The sequence below is a fragment of the Diabrotica undecimpunctata genome, chromosome 6 (genome assembly GCF_040954645.1).
Source record: "Diabrotica undecimpunctata isolate CICGRU chromosome 6, icDiaUnde3, whole genome shotgun sequence".
In the NCBI taxonomy this organism is placed as follows: domain Eukaryota; kingdom Metazoa; phylum Arthropoda; class Insecta; order Coleoptera; family Chrysomelidae; genus Diabrotica; species Diabrotica undecimpunctata.
Window position 1 is genome coordinate 152,955,218 of NC_092808.1, and position 20,974 is coordinate 152,976,191.

Below are 20,974 nucleotides of genomic sequence, written 5' to 3' on the forward strand. Positions count from 1 at the left end.
TTTTATTAATGATTGTTCCTCGTGTATTGACTGTTGTGTCCCTCAGTATTTTCTCGAGTACGATGTTGAGCAAGATGCATGATAGAGCGTCTCCCTGGCGTAGTCCCTTTTTCACATCTATTGTTTCCGTTAATTCATTTTGTATCCGGATTCTACTTTCTACTTTTAGAGATTCTTTTATCAGTTCTATTAGTTGTGTATCAAAATTTAGACCTTAATAATTGTTACAATTTATGAATTAACATATGTAATCAATTGTTTGTTGTTTGTTTATTTTATTATTTGTCTATACACATCAATAAAATAATATAATTACAGACCGATCAAATACACTGCTCAAAATGATCAAATCTAACTAAGAGTGGTATCAGTTTTTTTAGGAACCAGCTGTACAAGAACAACCACAATGAGATATACTACTTTTTAGTAACATCAATTCAAACAAAATGTAACAAACGAAGGTTATACAGAAATGTGGATGTAGGATCAGATCATTCCTGACCATGTTATAATTAAAAGAGGTTGCAAAATAGGCAGAAAAATATACAACGAAAAAGAAAATGTATAAGTTAGTGCTCTTAAAAGAAAACAATTTGACATAGGAGATATAGAATGGAAATAGTACTTTCATACTTACCTTCATAGTACTAGAAGACAAGAGGAAAAAAATAGGAAAGTTGGTTTGATAAAAAAATGTTGAACAGTTAGTAAAGAAGTGAGGCTCAATTAAAAATGATAATAAGTCCAAATAAAGATAATCAAAAATAATATATGACTGCAAGAACCGAAGTGAAATGAATATGTAGGAAAAAGAAACACAAAAACAATTAAAAGAGGATATTTGACAAAACTGATATTTATAGAGGAGTAAGATGGAAATTTAATAGGAGATATAGAATAGAAAAAAATGATATGGAAAAACTATGTTCAAAAATTGTAGTAAAGAAAAGAGATGAAAAGAAAACATATATAACAATATATGGCTATGAAATTATAATTCTTGGAGACCAACAGGATTGAGTAATAAATACAAAATTAATAAAAATGACATTAAAGGGTAGGTATACAGTGTAAAGGGTAAAAAAAATTGCAATATGAGCAATTTGACCCGAGATGGGAGCTTCATAACAAAAAAATTCTCTATTTTTAGTAAATGTGTACTTGCTAAAGAAATTAACTAGAAAATTTTTTAAACTAGTGAAGGATGGTTGTGTTCCTAGAAAACCTGCAATGGAATTACTTTAAAAATACTGTCTGGTGAAAATGCAAGTGTGAAGAGAACTGTGACATTTAGACTGTGAGACTTGAAAAATAAAAAACATTTTCTATTGTAATCAAACAGGTTTGTTCTTCAAATGTTTGCCAAGCGAAACTTTCACCTTTAAAACTGATAAATTTTTTGGTGTTAAAACCAGAAAAAAAAGGATGCTACTTCTGGTCAGAGCAACAATCCATATTGTTTAAAAGGAGCTTTTTTGAGAACTTGTTGATTGACAATGATGTTAGCATAACAGAACTCCCAATGCAAAGAAGAAACTGGGGAAAATCCTGTCAAAATCTGTGAAAATGATATAATGAATGCAGTTGATGTTGTCAGAGCTACTTTTAGAGGCCAGGAAAGACAGCACCACAGTAACAATAAACTTTACTCTTCATTCAGGTGGCAGGGATATTTATCAAATTACAAATGAGAAATGAGAAAATTTAGTTAAAAAGGCACCTTTTTGATGAGAAAAAACATGAATTTAGTTAAAAAGGCACCTCTTAGGCCACCTAAAAGTGTCTTTTAATACATCTAACATCTTTCTAACAATCAGGTGGAAAGCAAGATGGGATAAGCAGCAACGGCTATCAAAGAAAAACACCACAAACTGAAATAAAAATAAAAAAGGGTGTCAGTATTTGCAAATTTACTGTAGTTTGACTAAAACCAAGAAATTTAAAGCATAGGAAAAAACGGAAAATTAGATATTGTTAGTTCAATGGAAATTCAAGAATAGTAAATAATGAATTTGGAATATTGCATTGAAAGAATAAAAAAATGTAGTAGAATCTAAATGATTTGTGGGATATAACATGACATATAAGTAACAGAGGAAATTAAGAAATGCTTTACAGCTGAAATATTTGATTTCTGAATGTATGTTGAACAAGTTATACATACATAAGTAAAATTTATATAAATAATTCATGTGCTTATTAAAAAATCATCAAAAAATTGATCCATAAATAGACCTATACAAAAAATTGTGTAAATTTGTTACAATCTCTAAACACAGTAATTTATTCAGGTACTTTTTCAGATAAGATATAAAGAACAATTATTTAATACCTAATTTAAAAAAGTACTCTGACTAATCAATTTGCACCAGGTCACTTGTTAAACCATGAACCACTTATGCATAAAGATTGCAAATCTCTTTGCAACTTTTTAAAGTGATATAACAAAGATGTGAACTGACCCAAAAACTACAAAGAAATACATAATTATCTAGTATCTATATTTATGTTCTAATTATTTCATTGATATGTGTATATTGTATTAAATTAGACAAGCAATAAATTTGTATGAACTAATAATACACCAAGGATATTTTTTAAAAATAAGCACACACTGTAAATCCATATGATCAAATTACACCAACTTATTTAAAAATCACTTACAATTTGCTCCCTCACGTTGTTGTGAAAAATTTGTTCATTTATATCTGGTTCATCTTCATATTCTTCCATAATTTTTCACCTATCTGTGAAAATCGGTCCTTTTAAGACAAATTGTTCAATCATGTTTATAATTGTTCACACGAACTGTGAAACTGTTAACATCCCGATAAATATTTTTAAAAAGTTCGCAAACACCTTTTTTGAATTATCTCACTTCACACACGCACTTGCACAGATGTTCAACAATACTTAAATGAATTTGACAACACTTTGACAACGACTTAAAATCAAAACAATGAGAGGCACTGTCAGTTTTGTCAAAGAGTGCCATCTATATCTATATTTCTGTTCCTTAGACATAGGCAACTCTTTATCCACTGGAAATATCTTTTAAAATGAGTCGTAAGGAGTTTATCTTGAAAATATTTTTATATGTATTATATTGACATTTGTCATTTATACAAAAAATAAAGCACTAATAAACGTCAACTCAACATAATGCCTTATTTTGTGATTAATGGAAAACCTAGCTGTCCAAACTTTGTTCATGCAATTTATGTGGCCCAATATTTGGCCGATAAACTTCCAAACTTTGTTTTCAAGAAAGTGGAAAAACTGTCTATGGAATGGGCGGTAAGTTCGATAACCTATTTAGGTTTCTACACCAAAGAGTATGAAAACTACAGACATATTGGAGTATATTGAATACATTTTATTTAGACGTGGAGACTCATAGCTTATATTTTCTTTACTTTTTTCAACAACTTTAAAATTTTTGTTTTGTCCTGTCCGGCAATTTTTCCCAGATAGTTTTATCTGCCCAACCAGTTTCTTTTTAGTCTTTATCTTCATCGTTTGCCGTCTTCTGAGCATTTGATAACAATCTCTCAACCATCTCGCTCCATGAGCTTTCGTTTTTTGTATAATATTTGTCTGTTTATATAGCTCCATCACTTCTCTGTTGGTATTTCTGCCCCTTCCTCCATTGTTAATTTTTATTCAATATTTCACCATCTATATTGCGAAATAAGTTTCTTTTTCATTATTCATAATTTCTGAATGTTTTTTGATTTAAAGCTAAGTTTCACCGCTGTATATCACTGGTGGTTTTGTAGATTTATATTTTTGTTTTCCTAGATATCATTTTATTTTATGATGTATATGTTATTTCACTTGTCATACGTACACTGCTCTGTTGCAGAGAAGGTAAAGTTGAACAGTGCTGTAGACTATGGATCTCCTTGCGATAGTCTCTTCCTTGACTTTCTAGTATGACAATTTCATAAAGATAAGCATACATAAGATCGGTATAACTTTCTACATGTTTTAGATTTATTTGGAACAGTTAAACAAAGAAAATAAATGGTATGTTTCGGAAAGTCCATTGATTTGGAAAGAAATCAATATGTGGGGAGGAAAAAAGCATCTTATTGGAGGTCTATCTGAATTTTGGGAACATGTCTATTGCTATTATGGCCTCGAATCACTTATCTCCAAACAAGAATTAGAATTTCTGGCAGCAGACAATTTAAAGGTATAATTTTTGATACAAGAAGAAATATTTAGTTTAACAAGATTCCCCAGGGAGCGCAGGTTAATTGCAAATATCCTCGTTATTTTGATAAATCATAGTTTTAAGAATAAGCAGTCAAAGATAATTAGCAAATAATGGAACTTTTATATTAACAATAATTTTTCTGCTCGCTACTATACGTAATATTTTATCAATAATAATTCTTGAAAAATCAGAGTCCTGTTAGCGCGTAAGCGGGGCATTCTCATTCAGATCAGTCTGTTTTCACGGTGGTGTACATTGCTCAGCCAAAACAATATCGAGTAAAGCCTACACAAATTATAATTAGGCGGAGGAAAGTGGCAGTAACTTTGTGCTTGTTAGCCTCACCATTTGAAAAAAAGGAAACAAATGTTGGATGAAGAAATTATTCGTTGATCGTGTGAATTATTGTGACACGTTGCTCAATATCATTGATGAGAATGATTACAGAAACTACTGCAGAACGCTATGTTGGCAGTGTTTTCGTACTTGAACATAAAATTCAGCAGTTTTTGGGCTGTTTTCCGCACATTTCCGTTAGCGTAGTATAGAGACCTAGTACCTAGATAGGTACTAGTATCAAAAAAACATAGAATATTTCTGTAAATAAATTCAGAAATTCTTTTACTGTTTAATACGGAATGGGTGCAGTAGGTACTCAAGGTCAAGCGTTGAGTGTTGACTGAGGAAAGTTTTGATCCGACTTCCGACTCCTCCATTCACGCTCCCACTCCGTCGCCAGTGGGAAGTTGGACCTTCGAATCGTCCCTCTAAATATTCCGACTCGTATAAATATATTTTCAACAATCCAAAAAGCCCACTCACGGTCCGATATCGGATCCAACTTCCGAGCTCGTACCACAAGTAGGACTAAATATCGGAACGTGAATTCCCCGCTTAAGTATAGAATACGTGTCTGATTAACGCACAGCACATACCATAATAGCGGTGTAAGCAGTATATAAAAAATAGGGAGAGTATTATGCAAGCCCCGGACACGGGAAGGCGCTACAAGGTTTGCCGTAGATGTGATGTCAGCTCTACGTATCGAGAACAATGATTATACGTCATTTAGAGTTAGAATCATACAAATATGGCGATGGGATCAGGGTTGGACTCAATAATATTAAAACTACTATAAAATTGAATAGTTTTTCAGAAGATTTAAACATAATCTAAAAAAATGCAATAATTTTTTAATAAACTATGATTTATTCAATCAAAATTAAAAGTAGTTTGACCGCGTTTGATCGATGTGCTTCAGGGCAAGTAAGTCAGACAGACGCTTGCTTCTTGCCTACGGTGTGCATAAATCTCTTAATTACATTTGCTTGTAATAACTATTGTTTTTAATTTCGCTGATCCTAAATTTTACTTCGGGATGTGCTATGTTCTAAAGTTACCTAAAATATACTACTTTTATCTTTCATCAACGACTTAAAACTTTCTTGTTATAGTTTTTTAAAGAAAATATGGCAGCCAGCAGCATACAAGATGTCCAAGTAATCGCCATTTTAGGCGCATCCAGTCCAATAACTTGTTTTCTAATACACGAACTGGTCGAAATAAAGACGTTATGGAAGTCGCAAGGTATAATTTTTAAGTTGTACGACTACCACCAAACAACAGACCTCAAAAAGTTGGAGATTACGACAGAGTATGTGATGTATTTGAATTCGTTGAAAAGATTTGGAAAGCACGAAATGGTGTATCTGTGCGAACATTTAAAAGAAGTTATTCAGGATGCTGACATTGTTATTGACATTGAGGATTTCTTTAAGTTAGTATTGAATTATAAATATATTATCCAAAAAAGGAGGTTACTTTTTAGATTAGGTCATTTTTACGGTTTTAAAGGAGTGAAGGAGGATGATTTTTCCCCTAAATAGGTACAGAAAATTGGACGGAAAACTGCCCTATGGGACTGAAAACTGGAACTTCAAGCAATGAAAGAGCTAGGAATACCAAATCAGTTGGTAAATTTAACAAAACTAACTCTTGAAAAAGTTGAATATAGAGTACGAATTCAGGGGGAACTGTCTGAACCTTATAAAACAAATAACGGGCTGCGCCAGGGAGACCCTCCCTCCTGTATACTATTCAATCTGGCTCTGGAAAAAGTAGTACGTATGTCACAAATCACAACCACTGGTTCAATATATAATAAATCAGTGAAAATCCTGGCCAATGCTGATAATATCAATATTATTGGGAGTACGGAACCACAAATCCTACGACCACTTGTTATAAAAAACAACGTCATCGAAGCAGTGAATGAATTTATATACCATGGACCGCTCCTTAACACTGATAATACTACTACCAAAGATAAACCGCGGAATTTGCACGGCCAACAGATGCTATTTTGGGCTCAATCCCCTACTTAAATCCACAATTATATCGAGAAATACAAAAATAAAACTCTACAAAACAATAATACGCCCAGTCCTAACATATGGTTCAGAGACCTGGACTCTAACAAAAAATAATGAAAACATGTTAGGACGTTTCGAAAAAAAAAGTACTAACGCAAATCTATGGAGCAGTGAATGACAATGGAGTGTGGAGAAGACGATACAACTTCGAACTCTATAGAATATACCAGGAACCAGATATCGTAAAACATATTAAGATACGATCTCTGAGGTGGATAGGGCGTGTAATATGGATGGAACAAAATGACCCAGCTAGAAAAACGTTCCTTGATAGACCCAATGGTCAGAGAAAAAAGAGGAAAACCCAGAATAAGGTTCCCTGATAACATCGATGAAGACATGAGAAATATGGGAATATGTGCTTGGAAAGGCGATGGATATGGACGATTGGAGAGACATTTTTGAGGAGGCTAGGGTTGTAAAGCCAGAATGATGATGATTATGATATTGCATGAAAACTTATTGAATATCGCGCAATTGCAAGAAGTTGCAGGATATAATCAGCTGACGACATACTGCGCATGCCCTTAGGCAGCTTTCTTGCATCTTGCAGGTATAATTGCAAGCTGTAAAACGGACTTTATAAATAAAAACAAACTGATTTTTAGCGTGCCAAAGTTTGACGTATGACAATCAGGGAAAAAACATTGTCACATGGCACCGAGTTCGTCCTTGTATTTAGGATAGTATAAGTAACAGAGTAACGTAAAAATGTGCGGTAAAATGTAATAAGAAGTGAAGATTATAACGTTAATTGGCTTAAGGTGACTATTACTAGCGGTGTGTCTATTACTGGTGCACTTACCCTATATTGGAAATAAAGAGATAACACGAAGGTTTTCTGGTATATTATTGTTGGCTCTGGTATTGTTATACTTTTTTAAAATAACTTTATTCAAATACAACTTGTTTACAATAATTAACAGCATGACAACTATAAACTTCAAAAACTCAATTGCAACTGTTACAAATTGTCAACATCTGTTGACATAAATCTAAAGCGTCATCAGTTCTCTAAAATACAACAGATGACACAGAATACTCAACTCAATATGTAGTATATTATCGATGTTATTATAACACACAAACTCTGCAGATAATAATGTTCATATTTGAAAATATGAACATTTAAAAATGATGGTTCTCCAATGAAGACAAACAAAGCACTAATTGGTATAACAATATTGTGGATTTATTGCAATCTATGTAAAACGACGTGACGCGATACCGAAAATTTAAGGATCACATGTCACCAATTTTAATCCCTGTTAAGGTTTGAGACGATTATGAACTTCTACAGGGGTCATTGAATGATTAGTTGGACGGGTGGATTTGTATGACGGAAATATTTGATATTTTTATTTTAATTTATGTTTTAATAAAACTTCGAAATGGGATGATTGTGTTATTATTTTACATGGAAAATAAGCCACATTTTAACTGAAGAAATAATTAGTATTATTTATTTCGTAAGTGGTAAACCTGGCTCAAATTGTCGATGTCGGTTCTTTTGTTTATTGCAGATGGGTTTTTGAGGATCTCACACATTTCAATAAAGGAGCGTTTCTCGTGGTTATTTTGTTTCGCCAGTATTTTGATATTTGTAAAGTCAATGTGATGTTTGGTGGAAATGGCGTGTTGTGCAAGGGCACAAGAGGGTTTGGAAAGTTGAATGTCGCTTTTATGTGAAGTTATACGCTCTAGAAGCGACCGACTGGTTACACTCAGAACAGGGTATCTGATAGACAACATTAGTGTGCTCTAACGAGCTTTAGTGGAGTTTTAGACTTAGAGAATAACTTTCCAATGGGTTTGGTATTTTTTAGGGATATTTTGACGGGCAAGTTTTTCTTATAAACTCTATGTCATCTGTTGTATTTTAGAGAATTGATGAAGCTTTAGAAATATAAACCTTAAACGTCTTCACGACATTTAAGGATTTTTCGTTGATATCGCGAATATTCTAGTATTCTTTAATACTTCTTTTTTTTTTCGTCAAGTGACTTTTTAAATGGTATAAATTTCACGGAATTGCCATAACAATATATACTGAGCTACACGAAAAAAAACGCCTAATTTGGTATGGACACGTAAGAAAAGCAGATCAATTGAAATATATGTACGTGGTAAACCACAGAGATCATGAAAGAACGAAGGTAATGAGATCGAGGAAAGACGAGATTTCAAAGAAGGAGAATGGCAGAAGAGAGACAAGTGGAGGTAAGGAAAAAACTGAAAAGAAAATAATTGTTGGGTCTGGAAAAATATATTGAAGAGCAAGGAATAAAGAAAAATTTCCAAATTCCAAAAATCTCATATTCTTAACTCTGTATCAAATTTATTTTATGCGTGTTGTAGTTTTTATAACAATAATTAAACAATGAAACCTTTTAAGTAGGTAATGCATATTTGCTAGTTTTTATATTATTAATAATTTCTTACAGACATGACGTGGAAACGGAAGCAATGTTCTTGAACCGGTGCAGTTTCAGAATGAGAATGTTCGCCGAGTTGCTCAACCACGTCGCCAAACGCAGCGTAAAAGTCATCATGGCAACCAGTGGACCGGTATGTTTTATGACATCGTGCATTTCGGCTACTTGTCGTCGAAAGAAACTGTCGAATATTGTTGCTGTAACTGCAGACAAAGCTTTTCCGTACATAACAAGCGTTTCGGAGACTACAGGAGTTCCTGTGGACAGAATTAGTGCACCTGCCGTATGGGGATTCGTCGGAATGAATCAGTTCGTTGATGTGAGAAATATTGTTTACAAAGCCGAAATGTATAGACCATTTAAAAGGTAAAATGTATGTACACAATATTGTACCACAGCTTTAGTATATAAGTATATAGTATGAGTTCCTTTCGACGTTTCGCTACAATTAGGTGTAGTTTCTTCAATAGCAAAAGAGGCTGTTTGGTCATGATAACTAAATTAATCAATATTTCTAGAGGATTATTGGAACCACTTTGCAAAAATTCGTGGAGATTGTCGTACGTCGACTCTCTGTTGATAAACAGTACAGACTTTCCTGTTTATATTCTCGGAATACAGTTGGATTTCTACCGCTTCGTGAGTTTTTCTAAATTAGAAATAGGGATTGTTGTAGCTTGCAGTATGTCAGACCAAAAGCCGCCCTAGCTGCAATCTGTAATTTGTAATCCTAGTCGCATTTAAAACCAATTTGGTATATTCATATTTATGCAAAATACAGACCTTGTGAGCTTCTGCTAGTTCAGATTTTACAACATACTTACCTCTTTCCAGAAGCCTTACTGCTCCCAAAGACACTAGTCTTCCCCTAGGTACCGTACATACCGAAATTAGAATCATGTCATACATGCTTAAAAGTGTATCGGATATATCAGATGAAGTAGAAGAACATAATGTGAGTAAAATTCAATTTTTGTCTATCCTAATTTATAAATAGTGTTTTAATCAAACATTCATACTCTATGTCAAGAGATTTGATACAGATTTTCAGTGTTTCTGCTCCATCTTTGCTTGTTAATATCAGATTAATTTTTCTTTGTTATATTTTTCTTCCCAAGATTATTTTAATTCCTCAAGCTTTTCTAGACTTAGATGCTCCTATCAATAAGTGTTTTTCAGCAAATTTTTTTATGTTACCTAAATATAGTTTTTAATTTTTATGTTTTTACTATTAGATTCGCAAACTTTATTAATTAATAATCATCACAATCCATTTATCTACTGTTTCGAGCTTAATATGCTTTTGAGATATTTTTTTATTATATCAGATATAATATCCAATTTGGGCCTTTTTGATTTTTTCGTTTATTTTTTAAAAAACGGTCCCAAAAACCCCATTTTTTGTTAACGCACTTGCTTCCTCACTTATTGTGCACTTTCTTCTTCACAATATTGATTTTTTACTTTTGTTTTTATTTTTTTAACGGTTGAAGATATGTGTAATAATTATCTCTAGATATCTCGTTGATGGCTTTTGGTTGGATAAACAAAAACCTGCGAGCAAAAGGTTTTGTTGTCTACTAAGCCATTCCCAGCAAACTAGACAACAAATGATTTTATGCACGCTGTGGATGATGATCAAAAAGTATTTATTCAGAAGAGTTGCAAAGTAGCGTTAAGAACAAGACATGCATATATGTATTTTTATAATAATGAACACAAACAAAAGAAACTAAAAGTAAGTTACCGTATGATACGTCTTGAAGCAAGGCGTCACCAAGTCCTACATCGCAATTAGGACAGTAGTACCTTGATTCGCGCCCCAACTTCTTTCCGTGTACATCCTTCGCCTTACTGCATACAACGCACACTATAGTTGGATGAGCTTTTTTCCCTGTGACCGGAACAGCTTCTGGGAAATGTCGACTGATAAGTCTAAGTGGGTTTGGAAACATTGAAGGTCTTCCTCTTGACACACTTCTCTACACAAATCCATTCGTAATTCTAGATGCGTTCCTAGCCCTCCGCTTTTATTGTACAGCACAAAAGCATTTCACTCGGCATATTCGAGAAGGTGGAAGAATATTTTTTTGTAATACCTCTTTCCACGCTTCCTGGTTACAGGGTAATCAGCAAGATGTTGGTCGACGCCACCCATAGTACTGTTGTAGTCTTGAACAATCCTAGGATTTTTATCTCCGTTCCTCGCCTTTCTTCAGTAACCATTTCGGCATGATGCAGCGTTGACAGCACACCAACCTCCCGTTTATTCTTCCACTTCATTACTATTGCCTTTCCTTTTTGAAACGCGATAACTTCATTTTTTCTTTGCATTCTAATAGTAATAGTTCTAACTGCTAATAAAAGGTCAGTTTATTCAGGGGATGTATAAAAGTTGTCTGTAGTAAAACAGTGACCTTTCGACCGTAGAGGGTTTATTAGCATCAAAACAATACGTGTTGACACTGGAAGATCTTTGTATTGTTCGTCAAACTTTGTATCCTTTCCCGTATAAATGATGTTATGCCAAATATATCCGGAGTAGGATTCACACAGCATGTAGTTCTTTATACCAAATCGTGATCTTTTGTTTGGAATGTCTTGAATCCATCCGAGTCTGCCTTTGTAGAGGACTAAGCTCTCGTTAATTATTGTTATATCCCTTTCCAATTCGTACAAAGATTTGTACTTAGCATTTAGGTATTCATAAACTTTCCAGATCGTATACAGTTTCTGAATTGGGTGAGTATCTTTATTCAAAGATTCATTATTAAAGAAATGCAGGTATTGCTTTATTTTAAGGATCGTAAGATTATGCTTTATTTCATAATCTTACGAAACAAAGGCGTTTCAATGATTGTTTTTTTGGACCAATAAAGCCAGTGCACTGGTTTTTTTACCAAGCTCTGCAGCAATATAATTGCAAAAAATACTCGCATTTCATCCCTATCTGTTGGTGTCCATTTGTTCTCTTTTATACCTTTGCGAAAGCCTGATCGCCTTTTCTGATGCCTGATCGCCTTTGTTTCTTGAACAATTTTGTCTACTAGTCCATCATCAAAGAACATATTGAAAAACTCAACCTTATTTTCAACATCCTGTATATCGAAATGACCCTCCGATTTACCAGTAAAAGGAAACCTCGGTGGAGCGGGTCTGGCCAGTCTACATCCACTCTAACCCACTGCCGGACTGTTTAAAGTAAACCGGTTGCACTGTCATCCTCTTCATTGGAATCTGAGTCACTTGATAACGTTTCACTTTTACCGTTACTTTCTGATTTCCCGGATACATCTAGCTCAAAACTGTCATCTGAATCTTCACTACTCTGGCTAGAGTTCATAGTAAATAAAATAGCCCCCATTCCCCTTCTACCGTTTTATTGACGCCATACAACCTTCTAACAACTTCTTCTTTGTGTGCCGTGCTTGTTTTTAAGCGTTGGCTATCGTTGAACGTAAGCTGATGAAATGTTCGACCTGTCCAGTCTAATATTATGCAGCTAGGACTTGTAACAACTACATACTATGTCTAAATTTGTTCAAATTTCGAAAGCCTAACTCGAAAGAAAGAAATAAATCGCTTAAATTCCCACTAAATAGCTCAAAACGAGATATCTCGCGTTGGTTAGTTTAGATACAACAAGTGCAAGACGAGTTATCTCGGGATAGTTTCTTAAGGGGTTCAAAGTTAACATTGTTTATGCCATTTTTATGCAACGCATTTTCTGTAGGATTTTTAGAAATTCTTCTGGTTTTGTGGCTGAGCTGAGTGGCGAGCTAACGTAAGAAATACTTTTCATTTTCCCTGGTTTGAGATCGACACTGCCAGTTAACGAGCAGGCAAAAGAAATAAAATGGGCAAAAATTATGGAACTACAAATTTTAACTCCATATTTTGTGTTTTTAAATGATAGATACTTGTTTTTTTCTCGATTAAATTCTTTCTTTTTAGAAAAAAATGTTGGCTAAAATACATCGACCACCAATATATAGTAAAGTGAGAGCTACTGTTTCCTTATTGAAGCTATGGTCAGCAAGTGAAATTGGAGACGAGATTATATCTTTAGGAGTAGCTTCTAACGGTAAATTATATGAAATTTTTAATTTGTAAAGATTTTTTTGTAATATTAACTATTATTTTATTGGGAATTAACTACAATTTCATTTTAAAATATGCCTATTTTGACGAAATATTTTGACGTACTATTATTTAATTAAATAGTGTTTAAATGCCACACGAAAATAGCTCCAGAACAATATTTTAGACAACCTTTTAAACGCCAATGTTCCCATTTTGACAACACAAAAAAATATGTTGGATTTAGAACGTAATGAAAGATTTTCAAATATTGTAATAAATATGCTTTCTGTATGTCCCATTCTTACTTTCTGCTAGCTAAGATGTTTTTTTACTTACGGAATTTGTCAAAAAACCGCAATATAACGTCCAAATTAATGTCATTTGCTTTTTTGTGCTATAAGCGTTGTTGGGAGTCGATATATACCGAACTGTGGTTTATTTTTGAATATAAAAACAGTCAATAAGTCAAAATTCTTCCAGCAGTTCTTTGTAGTGTCCACAAAAATTTGATTCGAGCGCCCTATTCTCAGCTTGATATTGTATCTCCTCCTTCTTTTTTTCTATCATACTATCTCTCTACTACTAGATACAGCTATCTCTCTATTCCCATTCACACATTACCTCAATACCAACTTTTTCTCCCATGCTCATCCAATCTTTCCGCCAGCCACACCTTGCTCTCATCATTTCTTTCAAAAGAAATTTTGGCAACCTATCATTCGAATATCCTAGAATTTTTTCAATATATTTTTTATGTAAATACATTGTATATAGACTGACTCTAGCAATATCTGTCTCCAAATCTAACATAAAGTTAGGACAATACCTTGAACAAGAAAACATTTTATTTAAATCTTCTGATTATTTGCACCACATCGTACTCAAAAAGACCTCATACCTGAGACCCATAAGTCAAAATTGATCTTACGACCGGCTCATATACTGTTACTTTAGCTAAAAAGGGTATATCAGCATTAAACAATAAACTACTCCAAGCCGTGTCAATCGCCACTTTTGCCAAACTCTGACGCTTTTTTAGATGAGATTTAATCGACATCTTGGGTGTTACTATCATTCCCAAATAATTATAATTATTCACTAATCTAATACTCGATCATTCAGTTTCCAAGATTCCCTTTTTACACTACCTTCTCTTCTAAATACAAGAATTTTGGATTTATCTAAATTTATTTTCACATTCCACATCCTGCAGTATTTTTCCAGTTCATTAACATCCACTGTAGCAACTTCGGATTGATTGCAATTAAAACCAAATCATCTGCATATAATAAAATTCTTATAATCAAACCATTTATTTCCAAACCGCCTCCCAATGCTTTATGTAGTTAAAATACATCCCTGTCTTACTCTTATATTACAGTCAAACCATTCAGATAGATCTTCATTTGACCAGACTGCCGATTCTATATTCGCGAGCATACTTTTTAACAAATTGAGCACTTTAGTAGATAATCCCAAGTGACTCAACTTGGGAACTCAACCACAAAAAATGTATAAACATTTTTTACTACACGTGCATTTTGGATTTTTATTATACTCGTAAGAATAAAAATGTTGCCTTGAACTCATTTAAAATGTTATTATTTTGTACCCACGAGGTAAGTCTGGTTTAAGTCAATTCCGCAGTGAATTTAGTTATTGCTTTTAAGAAGCTAATATCTAAATAGCTAAAATCTAATAGCTAAATATAATAAAGGGAGATAAATCGAAACCTGAAAACTATAGAGGAATTGCAGTTACTAGTAGTATTAGCAGAATATATGAGAAAATAATAAAAAATCGAATAGAAGAAGAATACCAAGATATGGAAGCCGAAGAACAGGCTGGTTATCGTGCAGGTCGATCTACAATAGACCATGTCTTCTCTATTACTCAGATAATTGAAAAGAAAGTCCACCTGACGTTCGTAGACCTTAGGAAAGCATATGATAGTATCCCGCTTGATAAATTATGGAGGCACTGGGTAAAACAAATATAAATATAGAATTGACTGAAGCAGTAAAAACGTTGTACTACCAACAAACAACAAGAATTAAAACAGGAAATCTGATAACACCGGGATTCAAAGTGACTAAAGGACTAAGACAAGGATGCTGTATATCCCCAACATTATTCAAAATATACCTCGAAGCAGCACTCAACACATGGAAGAAAAAATGTACGAATATGGGCATACCACTAATAGACTTAACTTTTTACACTCTGTGCTTTGCGGATGACCAGGTCATCATCGCACAGGACTCTAAAGACCTTAGTTACATGATGCGAAAACTATTAGAAGGAATATGAATATGGAAAAAACTGAGTACATGAGTATCGGAGGAGATCAACATAACCTTCTCGTAGAGGAAAATCACGAGATCAAACTATGTGATGACTACAAATACCTAGGATTAAAGATCACTCAGGATGGAAAATTAGATGCAGCCATTAAGGAACGAAATACACAGGGAAGGAAAGGCATAGCCTTACTTAACAGCGTACTGTGGGATAAAAACATCTTTAAAGAAAATAAAAGAAGAATATACACCACCATAATAAAAAGTATCACAACATATGGATGCGAAGTGTGGCCCCTAAAAGACAGAACAGAGAAAATGCTTAGAACAACAGAAATGGACTTCTGGCGCCGCTCGGCGGGAATCTCCAGACGCTACAGAATAACAAACGAGAGAGTCCGAGAAATCATGGGGGTTACACATAATATTGTTGATGACATCAAAACGACACAACTCAGATGGTACGGACACGTAAGGAGAATGCCAGAGAATAGAATACCAAGACAAATTCTTGAATGGCAACCAAGAGGTAGGCGGAGACCAGGAAGGCCTAGAAGAAGTTGGGGAAAAGGAGTTGATAAAGAAATCAGAGAAAGAGAACTGGAGGTCGATCAATGGAACGATAGAATGAGATGGAGATTGGAAATCGGAAGACGTCTAAGAACCGACATTATATATAGAAGCTAATATCTCGATGACTTTCTGCACTTTCCATGTTTTCTGTCTTATATAAAGAAAAAATTATTGTAACATAAAAATCCTGAGGAAAGTCTGGTTTGACGAAAAAATTTTTAGCAAGCTCAAGTACCAGCACTTTTCCGTTTTCTGGAAGAAACTTGTAGAACTCAGCAGCAATTCTATCAACTCCTTGTGCTTTATTTGGTTTTAAACAATCCAATGCTATATGCAGTTCTTTCATACTAAACAGCCCGTCTAAATGTTCATTGAGGATAAACGGTTCTGCATACCACACAGGATCCGCCGTTATCTCCGTATTCAAATGTCTTCAAAATAAACTGTTTCAGTTAACACATTCCCCAATGGCCAAACTTTCAAACTTATACAGCCCAACAGCCTCCCAAAATTCTTTTGAATTTTTGTATTTCTTAAACAAATTGCAGCATTCTTATGAAATGTTTTCTTTTTTAAGTCACAAAGTGCTTGTATTCCTGTTTAACGTCGTTACATATGTTCCTTGCATAAGTCGAGCTAATCTTTCTAGATACTCTGAGATATAACTTTACTTGCTTCCTTTTTCTTGAAAAAAGAGTAAAATGTGAAGACTCTTATTATTTTTTTTTACTAAAGACACAGAAGTGTACTTACATTAAAATCTGGTCAGTAAGACCAATTATCAATTTGTTTCTAACTTAAATTACTAATGAAATCTTAAAATTAGGTGTCTACTCACTAGTATCTTTCCTATTATTTCTAATAACTAGCATTAAATTTAGCATGCATACTCGCACAACATTTACTCTGCTTTTCACTCACTTATTATACCAGTTCAAAAGGCTTTGTTCTTTTGAGCCTTCTTTCTAGGTTCGTATTGTCGAGGAGTTGGATAGCCTCGACGTTTACATGATGATGGAGTCGTTGTTCATGGCTCCCTGCAAATTTCTTGATTATCTGATTGACGTCTTCCATCTTGAGGTCCCGGTGAAGGTCGTTGTTCCTAACGTACCAAGGCGCATCTACGATGTTCCTCAGTACTTTATTCTGGAATATCTGGATTACTTTGATGTTACTAGGCTTGGCACAGCCCCAGAGTTGGCAGCCATAGGTCCATACTGGTCTCAGTATTTGTTTATAGATTAGGAGTTTATTATTTATGGATAGAGAGGAATGTCTTCCCATTAACCAATACATTTTCTTGTAGCGGATGCCTAGTTCTTCTCTTTTCTTCTTCACGTGAGCTTTCCAGCGAAGTTTCGCATCAAGAGTGATCCCCAAGTACTTTGCTGATGTTGCAATAGGCACTTGGACATAATTTATTCTAATAGGAATATTATTAATTCTCTTATTGGTAAAATTATATGGACTGATTTATTCTCATTCAGTTTAATTTTCAATTTTTTGGTCCATTCATGGATTTTGTTTATTGAATTTTGTAGTTTTTCTGTAGCTTCTTCGACGGTGTCACTTACCGCTAAGACAGCAGTGTCATCTGCGAAGGTAGCTACGGTGTCGTCTTCTAGTTCAGGTATATCACACGTGTATATTAGATATAGGACTGGACCCAATACACTCCCTTGTGGAACACCTGCTTCAATATCCTTGAGATCAGTGTATGCATCTTCTTGTTTAACTCTAAAATGTCTGTTCGCTAGATATGATTGTAATATATTTGAATATTGTTTAGGCATGAATGATTTAAGTTTATGTATCAAACCCTTATGCCAGACTTTATCAAACGCCTGTGCCTAAAGACTCTTATGATGAGTATTAATAAAATTTGTGTTCCTACTCATACCTCTGGGTGTTGATTACAGGATTGATGGCTCGTTCAGCATGCCATACGTCATTACATAATGCAGAAATCTTTACATTCTATTTCCATTGCCTGAAAACTTGGGTACTAAATTGTGATCCCAATATTACTTTTCATCCCATTTCGCCCATTTCATTAATGCTTTGTCGTTTGGTATATTTTCTTTATCTATGAATGTACGAATGACGGCTGTGGCTAATGATTTTACGTGGTCAAATTTAGTATTTTTCAGGTACCGTCTCATTTACCGAGGTTAGTAAATATCATGGTTACTTTTAGTTTTGACGCTGCAGCTCTAAATAGTTTTAAGGAACTGCAGTTCTAAGGAACCACTCTTTCAGATAAATTAACCAGAAAATAAGTCTTCTTCCAAACTCATTTTGTATTTTGCTCTGCATTATGATCTACAATATGAAATACTTATGTGCTTTAATTACATAACCCAGATACTTCTAGCAGATCACTAATTTCCTTCTTCAAGGTCCACGCCTATAAACTTTACTAATCGTTTAAAGATCTACTATCTCAGTATTCTCTATACTCCAGAAACTTCGATGGGTTGGCTATATAGTAGGGGTGAATGATGATCGCCTACCGAGAAGAGCTCTAGTTGCTAAAATGATGAACAGAAAACTAAAAGAAAGGCCACGTAACACATGGGTAAGCGAAGTGGCAGCGGATGCGCATAATTTGCTGAACGTTAGAACTTGGGGGCGCGTATATTGGAGGCAGAAATTACAGAAAGCCAGAGCTCAATTTGGGAAAGGTCCAGGTCTCCATTGCTTTCGTAATAAAATAGGATGGAACTGTAATAAATCTAAGATTAAAAGCTAAGGGATGCTTAGCACTGTCACCACTGAAATATCTCCTGTGTTTAAAGGAGATTTTAGCTGTCCGAGCGAATTTGAGGTATACTGGTCCACTAGTTCGAATAGGTCGTGATTTCGCCCTCGCGGATTTACAAGAGGGTAGGAAGACAAACAGGATAGGGGCTGAAGGGTACTCCGATGCAGGCCCTGTAAATAGTCAGAGGCTATGGGCTTGCGTTAGAAGCCAGGAAGATGTACAAAGCAAAAATGTGTTCCCTTCTTGTCTCTATCTAACGGTAAAATAAAACAAGCCACTTTCAACTTACTGTATAATTAACAAATCGTAATTTTACAACTACTACACAAACGTACAATGAGCTATTAGTGGTTATTATTGTTTGCGAAGGGAGACGAGAAGAGATTTTACTAAGGGAATTTAAAAGGCGGACAACCTACTATTAATTGTTCCCAAAATGGTTAGTAAACATTGTTCGTTACCTTAGCGTACTTAGGCCCTAGCTAATGAATACGCGTTGTAGTCCAAACTGGAACTCTGGAATAGTCTGGATGAACGCTGGAATTCACTGTACGTTATGGCGGTGCTGAGCGAGACGAAAAATTCGTATTTTCGAATCTCTATCTTCCGTCGCACACGAATATCACGATGATTTAGCTAACGCTTGCCGCGCTGACTGCCGAGGTACCACTGGCACCGGATGCGGCCGGATACCCTCTGGCTCGGTTGCCAGAACGCTACTCTTCGTTTGACCAACTTCTGTTTGTTTTTATCTATTGCCAAGTCGTACCTTAGATTCTTTTGTCACGTCCGAAGTGGAGATTTGTTTCTACGTTTTCGCTGATTATGCCATCTATTCCATGTGTTAAACTGGACCACGCCATGTAAAACTTCTTAGTCAGCTCAATTCTTATCACTTGTTTAACAATTCGTACCTTGTATTATTTTCCAACAAGGTCTAAAGTGTCGTAATTTTTTAAACATTCAGGCTTGTGTTAAACTAGGTCAATTGTTATTCTTTGTTTTTAATTTGAAATGTATACGTTAAACTGTGTCGAATTTATTCTTTATTAATTTGGATATTGGAATATTATTTAATTAATTTTAATTATTCTTTTCTAGGCTAACTACTCCTTCTTTATTCCCTTGTTATGTTTACATTACACTTTGAACGGCACTGAAAATACATATGAGTTCAATATTGTTACTTTCAGTTGTAAGCTAAGGCCTCTACTGCATAGCACTTTTCCAATTTAATTAAATACAGCTCTAGCCTGTCGAATTCTTATCCATATTTCGTTTCTATCTACAGTACACAACACATTAATAAGCCTAAATTCTGTATTTTATTTAATGAAAATAAACCACAATATATTTGACGTTTCGATTTGGACTTCAAAAATTTTTCTATTTTAGAAATTTTAGAACCATAACAGTAATTAGAGTTTTTGACATACTTTAAATATTAGTATACTTCTAGGTTCATTTAATATACCGAAGGGAATAGTGTTTTCCCAACCAGTGAAGCTGGATCATAACAGAAAATGGATCCCTTACAGCAAATTTCCCTTGATGAACGACGTAAGTAGAAGCGAAATTAAAAAATGCTATACTAGTGTTCACGCAACGCTAGTTAGGTTCGGCCTTCTTGAAAATGCACAAGCAGCTCAATCGCAGTTTTATACGGAAGAAGAATACGACGCATATGAGAGGTATCTGGAAGGTATAGCTGTACAGGGAGAGCAGTCGACTGAGTCGAGTAATGCTGATTTGACTCAATTTCTGTAATACGAGTATATTAATAGTAAATTATTTATTTTCTTAGTTTTATTTGTTGCAGTTAAAAGGAATATACAAATTACAATTGGTCCAAAGTTAGGTAGAATTTAGAATTGAAAATAAAGAAGTAAATAATACATAAATATTGCGAATATTGACAAAATAAACTCCCATTTTTTAGTACATTAAAATACCAGACTGTAAATTTCTCTCTCTCCAATGGCGCTACAGCCCAAATCGGGCCTTGGCCTCCTCCAAAATATGCCTCCAACCTTATCGGTCCCGCGCCGGTCTTCTCCAGGTTCTCACGTTTAGCAAATGTTGCGCGTCCGCTGCCACTTCATCCTCTCCGTCCGGTCTCGCGGAGATAAGAATACGGCCGGGGTCAGAAAGCCCTGTCTGTCGTA

The 20,974-nt window shown here is 34.5% G+C and overlaps 2 protein-coding genes across 2 annotated transcripts in view; one reads left to right on the top strand and one right to left on the bottom strand.

Moving 5' to 3' along the window:
- The window catches only part of lili (LMBR1-like protein lilipod), a 77,222-nt gene extending 74,295 nt beyond the window's left edge, over nt 1-2,927 (bottom strand). Inside the window, exon 1 of the mRNA XM_072535828.1 lies at nt 2,665-2,927. Coding sequence (XP_072391929.1) covers nt 2,665-2,733 — 69 coding nt within the window. The 5' untranslated portion in view covers nt 2,734-2,927. The remainder of the gene's footprint in view (nt 1-2,664) is intronic.
- Nucleotides 2,928-3,143: 216 nt separating this feature from the next.
- On the top strand, nt 3,144-20,576 carry LOC140442913 (putative malate dehydrogenase 1B). The gene is made up of 7 exons (XM_072533873.1): nt 3,144-3,297; nt 3,995-4,198; nt 5,677-5,999; nt 9,099-9,455; nt 9,924-10,044; nt 13,044-13,173; nt 20,269-20,576. The coding sequence occupies exons 1-7, from the start codon at nt 3,163-3,165 to the stop codon at nt 20,574-20,576; spliced, it is 1,578 nt and encodes a 525-aa protein (XP_072389974.1). The 5' UTR covers nt 3,144-3,162.
- The last annotated feature ends 398 nt before the right edge of the window (nt 20,577-20,974 follow it).

What these genes read in the sequence shown, in the direction of transcription:
- LOC140442913 (XM_072533873.1), top strand. Translation starts at nt 3,163, where the DNA reads ATGCCTTATTTTGTGATTAATGGAAAACCTAGCTGTCCAAACTTTGTT. An exon ending in TGGCAGCAGACAATTTAAAG is followed by an intron (nt 4,199 to 5,676) that starts GTATAATTTTTG and finishes TTCTTGTTATAG; the next exon opens with TTTTTTAAAGAAAATATGGC. An exon ending in ATGAAGTAGAAGAACATAAT is followed by an intron (nt 10,045 to 13,043) that starts GTGAGTAAAATT and finishes CTTTCTTTTTAG; the next exon opens with AAAAAAATGTTGGCTAAAAT.